The 9,420-nt window shown below is 44.0% G+C and overlaps 1 protein-coding gene across 1 annotated transcript; it reads left to right on the forward strand.

Moving 5' to 3' along the window:
* Positions 1–4,454: 4,454 nt before the first annotated feature.
* CCR75_007725 (uncharacterized protein) lies at positions 4,455–8,157 on the forward strand (the record flags this gene model as incomplete). The annotated part of the gene is made up of 5 exons (XM_067965783.1): positions 4,455–4,898; positions 4,979–6,802; positions 6,868–7,167; positions 7,234–7,524; positions 7,591–8,157. 5 exons carry the CDS (start codon positions 4,455–4,457, stop codon positions 8,041–8,043), a joined length of 3,312 nt encoding a protein of 1,103 aa, XP_067822795.1. The 3' UTR covers positions 8,044–8,157.
* Positions 8,158–9,420: the final 1,263 nt, after the last annotated feature.

Consider the following 9,420-nt stretch of genomic DNA (forward strand, 5'->3'; position numbering starts at 1 on the left):
GATACCTCATCACCAGGTGCAGAGACACATAATGATTGTGTGTCTGGAGCAACTTTTGTCAAGAGATTTGCAAATTCTCTTGAGGTTGCTGGATCAGTAGGGCGTTGCGCCCCTACTGACCCCGTCCATTTTTTGGCGGTCCGCCTCGCTGTTGCGATTTCGCAACAACGTCGGATCCGCGACCGTTGCCCTTTTTGGCATACGATCCAAAATTACGTTCAGTACCTTTTGGTGCTGGACGTGGGGCACTACACTCATGAGCGTAATGTCCCAATTTTTGGCAGCGATGGCATTTCTGCGATCGCTTATTATTCGAAAAGCGAGGTTTCTCGCTTTCGACATAGGAAAGGTCCATGGGTTCTGGACCTCCTAATTCGTGTCGTCTTGGTGGACGATATGATGACGAACTTGCTTGAGCCTGTCTCAAGCTAAAGTCCTCCTGTTCCGCTACGGATATTGCTTCTTCAAGCGTATCCAGTTCCAAGCGGAATAGGTGGGTCTTTACGGGACCACCCGTAAGACCTTGCATGAACACCGTAATCAACGTGTGTTCATGGACTGGGTTATTGGTAATACAACTCGCTAAGAGTTATATGTGCTGGGCATATGCGTGCACATCAGGCTTGCCTTGCTTGAGTTTCAGAAGTTCTGAACGAGCTCTGAACTCAGCCCTTGGTGGTTCAAACGTCTGTTTGAGTCGGGTTTTAAGAACCTCTAGTGACCCAAAGACATATGGGTCGCGCAAGTTAAGGCCCAGTGCCCAAGGTTTGGCACGACCTGCCGAATTTGACTGAGCAAATGCAACTTGCGTTTGCTCGTCGACGATGTGACGAGCCCTATGCATCGTCCAACTCGACAAACCATCATGAGAGGGAGTCTTCTTCGACTCCCCTATACTTAGAGATGTCAATCTTAAAAGTTTCCGGATGACGCGTTTACGTCATCCCAGGTACAGCGGTCTGTACCTGTTGTAACCTCAACAGTTCTGCCCGTTGAGAGCTTTGCTGATTAAGCAAAGCTACCTTCTCCTTCGCCTCGTCAAGTTCATGTTGTATGGTTTTGGCGATGGCTGAATGGAGGGCATCTCTGTCCAAACCGGTCAGCATGGTCAAGATGGCATCGCTCCCTACGGTCGAACTCATTCGTTCAACCGCACTCCTTTCTATGTCACTTAGAAAGGAGTAGCTATCACGCGAAACGTGATGCGTATTTCCATTATCATCTAACATGTCCATGTTAGATGATAAGGGAACTGTGGTCCTTGGACGGACTACAACGTGTTACCAGGTGTAACGGGGCAAAAATGCCGACTTGAACTGCTTCAGTACAAGTCCACTTCGCACTGCCTCAGTGCGAGTGGTGCATCCCGTCACTTCACGTACTCTAGTACGTGCAGAGGAAGACTCTCTTTAAAACACTTGCTTTAAAGAGGGTTAATTAAAAACTGTGTTAATATAATTAAGTTCTTCTTGTCTATCTACCGAATACTAATTTAATTATAAACTAATACAAAACATGTACCAAAAGTCTTATCTGTCTTTCTCTTTGCGTGCGTCCAGCGCTGACTGGACCGCGGAGAAAGTAGATTTAATGGTCTATATCTACCAATGGATAAGCTTTTAGAATATTACCATGTAAAGTAATATTCTCCAAATATTATCTACCTTTTAGATAATATATTAATTAACAACCGTTAAGTGTTAATTTCATGTAACGATACACCCCGTTACAATGTCAAAGCGTGAGCCACTTGATTTGTCGCCTGAATATAAAGCTTTATATAAAATGATATTCTCTAGATATTGCAATGCTCAAATCTCTTAAGCGGGCCAAAGACTTGGACCGTAAGTATTTTGATGTTGGCCGAGTACTTTGAGACCGGCACGAGATTGATCTCTGCTGAGCACGTCGATCAGCAGAAAATTTTGCTGGATCTTATCCGAAAAGTTGTTCGCGAGCAGTGCCGTCGACAGGATAACCGGATTCGCGGGCAAGATCGAAGACAGAGATTCCATTCAATTTTCCTGGTGGAAGTTGTGGCTTGAATAAGGGAACATGCATGCTAGTATCCTTGTTTGTCTGAGTTTTGAAAATCAATTTTAAGATCCGCTCGATATTATAGTCTTCATAATATTGCAACGACCGGACATACATGGACATATAAAGTAGTACAATACTTAAATTCATTTTGTGTAATTTTATAACGCAACAACACATGTAATATCTTGCCTATTACAATTCTAAATTCGATTGTAAAAAAAAATCTTGGAAAATTGAAAGCTAAAAGCATCAAGCCGGCGAACTATTCATTTTGGTATCGATATGAAACGATCTAACTTTTGGCGATGATTATTATGTTGCTATCCATGTGGCCATCAGCACTGTCAAGCACGTACTTCCTCTGCCCAAAGAACATGAGCGCTTTGGTGGGGACGCCGCAACAGAGCCTATTGCGGCTCACATGTGTTGCCGGCCTTAGAAATTCATGAGTGCAACCAGCTACGGCCTTCTAAAACAAGGCTCTACCGGCGAATGTCGACAGAAAACTGTAAGAAAGAAATTCCTAAATGCCTTTCGCACAAGAGACTTCTCCTACCGTCCGGAAGTTCATTTTTTTTCGCTTTACCGGCTCTTCACACTTGTCTGTGTGGAGCCGATCGAAAGCGAAAATTGAAATTTCTGATAGTGGTGAAAGAAAGTCCTGTTCTACATATCTACCGATCGAGGTAACGTGTAGTGATTTTGCAACTGACTCGAGTCATCAATTGCCGGTCTGGTTGACTGCGGCCCAGTGCTGCATCTGTTGTGTGCACTTGATATGTAGTTTTAAGCGCTCCGCTGCAGGTTGCTTGTCAAAGCTTCCTAAAAGCCTAGAATTCCTCGATTTGGGCGATACTTACTCTCGTGACGATTATACTGTCTTGATGAAAATCATGCGACCTGATAATACCTTATACACAAGCCAACGCCCAGCGATACGTAAAAGGAACGCTATATGAATAGCTGATTATTTTCAGTTCTTTCCTCCGGAAATCGGGAACTTGTCGAGGTGGGTCAGGTCTCTTCACATAAGCGTGAAATAGTCCTCTTTCGTGTGCATCACGGCCTGTTCATTCGCTGTGGTAGAAGTCGGCTCTTGCCCACCGTCATTTTTAGCTCTGTTTCTGATTATACTTGTTTATGAATAAAGTACCGGTGCTTGATTCAAAGTGGACATTCGCCCTCTAGAGATTCACCTCACCAATATATTTGAAATGCCGTAAAAAAATTCCAAATCTAGACCTGGCCGGACGCAAGCGCCTGATGCGCGCCGGGTTGGCATGGGTATTTGTAATTTCTACTGGGAATATGTCACAAGACCCTGAATCGTACAAATTAACGAAGCCACAATGTTATAGATAACATATCAATTTGTGCAATCATAAGACAGATCTGCAGTCAGCGGAATTATTGACCTAACGGAATACATGCGAAACGAAAATTTGGCTAGGACATCCGCATCCTTGTCGGGGGTTCAGGTTCAGCCAATAGCTTGAAAACGCGCGAGACCCGCATCAAGGGTCAACGTGGAGCTGCCAACGTAGTTAAGACCGGTATCAAAACCACAGAGAGCTTCGCAACCTGACGCGGCATAATACATTTGGTAACTTGGCGTCTTTCTTAAAGCCAATTAGTTATCAAGTCAGAATCCTCGTAACAATACACCGGTGGGAAGTCGTTTTTCGATGGAGATAATGTCCGAATTTTCCCGACCAAAGTGGGAATTCTGTGTTTTGTTACAGCGACTATCGTGAAGTGCTGCAAAGTCGGGTGACGCCTTCAGTGCATTCTGTAGACCCGATTATTTTTTTAGCCACCAAAATAAGGAAATCTCTGTACTGCGGTTATTCCTGGGAAAGACGATAAAAACGCTAAACTCGAATTGCACGATTTCTTTGAGACAATTCTCGTTATAAATATCCCCTTTAATCAAGCAGCACAGAAAATTATGAGCCGTGCGTGTTACGATGCATTTTTCGTTAATATTAAACACCCACTGGAGTAACAAAATCTGGCCAAGACCACGCCTTATCATGCATTACTACAAAGTATAAAAGTCTGGAGCTTTCGCATCTCACGATGCATTGCATGGGATAGATGCAGTAATTGTGATGGACCCTTACAATTTTAAAAAAATGTGTCACGAGCAGGTAACATTAGATATGAAGAAAATGGAAGTGCTCTTGAGCAGGCATTCCTATCATAAACAAATTCATGGTGCAAAAAGTGGCATCATTTTGTAGCCGATATGACAGGGTATACAATCAAAGGACATTAAACTTGTATTTGCGAATGACGACTCCATGTAATGAATCCCCGACCCCTCCTTCCCTTTCCCAAAGCTTACCGCCCTCTCGCTCTCACGAAAACCCGCAGACTGTCATTTGAGAATCTGCCGAAGACAAAGCAGACTAATGAAACTCCTGTTTCCGCTTCTGCTAAACTTGGCAGCCGTGCAGGCGGTCGTACGCGCTGAGGGCAGTATACGCTATCCATTGGATGCCGATATATCGCCGCCCATTGATGATAAAAAAGGAACAGAGGATGACATGATCTCGGACTTCATGGTCGCATTGAATCAGCCGTTTCAGGCCTCGGGGGAGTGGCTGCAGCGCCTACTTAGCCCCGATAAGTCCAACACTGAAGTTCTGCGCATCGTCTTTACCGAAAATGAATCCGATAAAAACGATTCGGCTCCTGATTCGAAACGCGCATGCCTGAAGGCGCTTGAGAAGATCCACGGGCAGGACCCGCTAGATTCGGTGACTGGTGTGTCGCTTGACTTGTTCTGGTCAATCTTTAGAACAGGAACTGAGGCATCTTGCGACGATCTTGAGACTACAGATCTTGTTCGGGAGGTGCCGAGAACGCAATTATTACTTGAATGGGTTTAAAAGGAAAATTGATTAATTATTGTGTTGTTTTTGTGTGTCTGTAGTGCAATGTCATTGTCGAGTCAGCGTATGTGATGGAGTTGGTTTCGGAGGGTAAGACTGACTTGGAGGTGTGTGACATCATGTCAGTCGTACCAGACGACAATCGTGCCGACAAGTTGTCCTGTAAGTTGTGTAAAAGATTCGTGCAGATGGTCGACGAGGCGATCGTTCAGGAAGGGCAAGAGGTTCAACAGGTCCGAGACATCATCGGGGACCTATGTGACGCAATGTCACCGGACTCGAAGTGCCACTCGTTTTTGAAAAACTATGACGCTATCGTCGAATGGCTGAAACACGACACTGAACCACTTGTGGTCTGTGCTAGAATTGAAATGTGCCTGAAAAAAAGTGACAATAACAATGAAGCGTTAGCGCTGGACTTGACTCTTGATGATCCTCGGAGTACGAACGACAAGGCTATGGTTGTAGCTGGCATTCAGGAGAATGATCAGTCGTGCTTGCTCTGCAGCCACGTAGCCAGTGTTATATTTCATGTCAAGAATGTGTTTCCCAACCAGCTTTTAATGATGAAATCGGTGTTGATAGCAGTGTGCGAGACTGCCTCGCCGGAATCCTATTGCGAGTTAATGGTAGCAAAGTATGACCGCATGGTCGAATTGGTGCAGCTTGGGAGGCACCCGCTTGATGTCTGCGCTGATATAGAGATATGTTTGAAGAAGCTCGAGGGTGGTGCGGAAATGGTAGACCTAACGCTAGATAGTGAAAGGACTTGTGTCTATTGTGACGCAGCCACGACTATTGTAGAATTGGTCATGCAAGAGTCGCCGGAGCAAATTGACCAGATTCGCGAGTATGCTGACATTATTTGCGGCATGCTGGGGGACGACAGCCCGTGTCACACGTATGTGAACCAAATGGACGTTGTGGTGGATCACTTGAAGAAAGGTGTGCACCCTCGTGACATATGTAAAACACTTAAGTATTGCTCTGGCGCGCTATTGGACCGTCCTTTTGAGTTGCAAATGATGCGGACTGGTTCTCATGATATAGCTGGAAATGAAGGGAATTACAAGTTGGCAATGTTAAAAGACGACGATTTAAATCCCCCGCGACATGTTGAGAGTTGCTTGTTCTGTTCACGTGTTGCAACTGTGATCAACTACTCTAATCACGCTTCATCGGAACACTTGGCTATCGTTAAGTTTATTATGACGAGCGTATGTGCATTCATGCCTTTAAAATTTAAGTGCGATATTACGGAGAAATACTTGAACGATATGGTGAAAATGGATAATGAAGGTAAACGCCCTCATGAAATATGTCGATCTCTCGGTATCTGTGGCGGGGAGCATTACGGAGAGGAAGGAGCGTCAGTTATAGCTTACGAAATGAAGAGCGTGGTTGCGGCTTCTGAGTGGCCTTCTGGAAATGGAACCCAGTGCTCATATTGCCAACTTGCTACCACTGTTGCGAAGATCGCTATTCAGCAGTACGGGACAGACGTCAGTGAAATTCGCGCATATGCCGATCTAATTTGTGATATGCTAGGCTCGGACAATCCGTGCCACGTTTATGTGAAGGAATTTGATTATGTGGTGGATGGAATTGCGAAGGGCATGAGTGCAAAGGCAATATGCGTGGAGCTACAGTTCTGCCCTGCACTTGTGACTCAGCCTTCTAGTAGCGAAAAGTCTGCTTTCGGCGAATTGTTAAATGGCCCCATGGTTTTATCTTCAGATGGTTGTAGCTTCTGCACGGAAGTGGCCAACGTGATCGAGTTGGTCGTGGTTGAAAACCCGAGTTTGGTCGCGCAGATTCGACAGATTGCCGACGTTACTTGCAGCTTGCTACCGATCGACAACAAGGTTCAGTATACAACTCGACGCATCTCAATCGCTGCTAACATGTCGTTTTGCTTTTTGTATTGCAGTGCCACTCTTTTATGACGCAGTTCGACGCAGTGGTGGACTTACTAAAGTTGGGTGAGCTACCCAATGTTATTTGTCAAAACTTGATGAATCGCGTGGCCGATCCCATTTCTACTACGACGAAAATCGCTGGACGCGATGTCATTTCTGATCAAAATCATAACGTAGTGAAGGACACGTGTGCAGTTTGCAGCGGCTTAGTCACTGAACTCACGGTAGCGATTTCCGAACAGCCTGAAAGAGTGAAGGTAATACGGGAGACTGCAGGTTTGATTTGCCAGATACTACCTGCTGACGATAAGGTATGCAAGGTGTTGTATCGACATTTTTGATAGTTGATAATTTGACATGTAATTGATGCGTAACAGTGCTACGCCGATCTCAAAATTTTTGATAGTGCATTGTCCGATATAAAGTCTGGTAAACAGCCTCAAGCGATCTGCCATCTGCTGAAATATTGTGCGTCTACGGATAATTCTGGCAGCTTGCTGTCGAGCTTACTCGACTCCGCTGGCGCGAATTTCTTGTCTCCTACAAAGCTATCTACATGCCGCGATACCACGCTGTTGCTCGAATCGTTAATTTCTCGCCATGACGACTTGGCTGTTTTCAAAAACAAAACGAACTCGATTTGTCAGCTAATTCCTGAGTCGAGTAAAGTAAGGAGAAAAATCTATCTTTCACTTGAAGGAGTTGCTCTAACGGATACTCTTTTCTCGATGTAGTGCGAGCTGCTAATGAATCACCAAGACAAAATTATCGAATCGCTTGAGAAACACGAAAGTGTCGATGCTATCTGCACACGAATTGTAGAGTATGAGCATGCTGCCGGACTGCTTGAGCAGAGTTCGATGTGTGTCGGATGTCTATTCTGCGAGTACACTGCTGATCTACTGAAGCATACTATGGATAATGAAAAGGTGGTGCGTGAGGTTAAGGTGACGCTACAAACCTTGTGTGCTGTGCTGCCTCCAAGTGCTCACTGCGATGCACTTTCGTCTAAGTTTGATGAGCTATTGTCACGAATGCGTGAGGGTGAAAGTCCCAGCGAAGCATGTCATTCGGTTGATTTGTGCGACCAAGTCCTTTCTCATTCGAGCAGCGGAGAGGAAAATCTTATTATTCACGCGTCTGATCATGGTCGACAGAGCACAGGTAATGTAATGGAAGTGCAGTAATTGGATGGCGCAAGTATCCGACCACCGCGTACCGCGTAATATCCCGGCACCGCGTAATATTTTTGTACATGTCAACGAATAATGCCTGATTTAATAAAATGAATGTTTTTCACAGCTGGCGCCATTATCCATATAATTAAAATGATGTTAACTTTTCGGCCATTGCAAGACGCTGCGCCGCTATTATCGTCCGAAAAGCTAGTCCACACAAATCAGTCAGGGGGCCAGTTTTTTTTTTTTTCACAGTAGTTTTGCATACGTAAATTCAGTTTATGGTGCAATAGTCAAGTATCTTGGTGGCGACTAAAACGGAGCGGATAATGAATAAGCAGAAAGAGATATAGGATGGAATCTCTTAATAGTGCGTGTCTCTGTGCTTAGAGATTCAATTTTGACGAAGTTCTCTTATTGGAACCCCGCACCCCTCATTACACTATGGGGAATTTCGGCTACAGGGCCTCCTCCCACCCAACTATCACACACCTTCGGTGCGGGTTGGCAGGGCGGCCATCCATTGGATGGTTGCTCGTCTGCTTTTTAGCCTATCTCCGGCGATGTGTCATCGTACCGTCCTCCGCGGGTATCGATTTACGTACCTCCCGGTCCCAGTTCCAGTGCTTAACCACTCGGCCACTGAGATCGGTGTCCCTGTGCTTAGAGGAAACTTGCTGTTGTAGCTTAAGAAAGGACTATTTCACATGAGCATCATGCTTAAATTGAATAACGTATTGCGGCCTGAAAATGCGTCTACGCGTTGTCGTCCAATTTTATTTCATTTAGGTGAAAGATCTGCTGACAGAAGTGTCTCGTGAAGTGGGCGAGCAGAGCAGGAAAGTAATCGTTGGGTTTGCATTAGCTTTGGTGGCTACAAGTATACCACGATACATAAATATTATTTCCTACAAAATGAAGATTTAATATTAATTCCTATAAGAGGAAATAAATAAAGAAGTACAAAATTATTATCTTTTATTAAATTTGACTTAAAAGTTCCAGTACTACCAAATTTGGTAATATTGGCGCAATGAGTTATTATTTCAATTGAATAGTTGATTTAAGTTCAAATCAACCCCGCCAACCGTTGCAAGACTCGATTAGGCATCGCGAAAGAAAGCCATTGCATAGTTAGTCATTGATTCATATAAGCCAGTAGATAGAAAAACGTTTTGTAAGAACATAATATATTAATACAGTTTTACTTGAAATCAATTCTGAAGCCTCAGAATTTACCTTTAGTAGCTAAGACTTAAAATATTTAAATTTGAAAAATTTAAACTTAATAGAAAATCCCAAATATACGGTATAATATTTTTTAAAATAATATTTATAAGAAAAAAATTAAAAATATAAAAAAATAGAATTTTAAAAAAACAAGAA

The sequence above is a fragment of the Bremia lactucae genome (assembly GCF_004359215.1).
Source record: "Bremia lactucae strain SF5 chromosome Unknown BlacSF5_NotPlaced_17_SHOA01000003.1_2250557bp, whole genome shotgun sequence".
NCBI classification, from domain to species: domain Eukaryota; phylum Oomycota; class Peronosporomycetes; order Peronosporales; family Peronosporaceae; genus Bremia; species Bremia lactucae.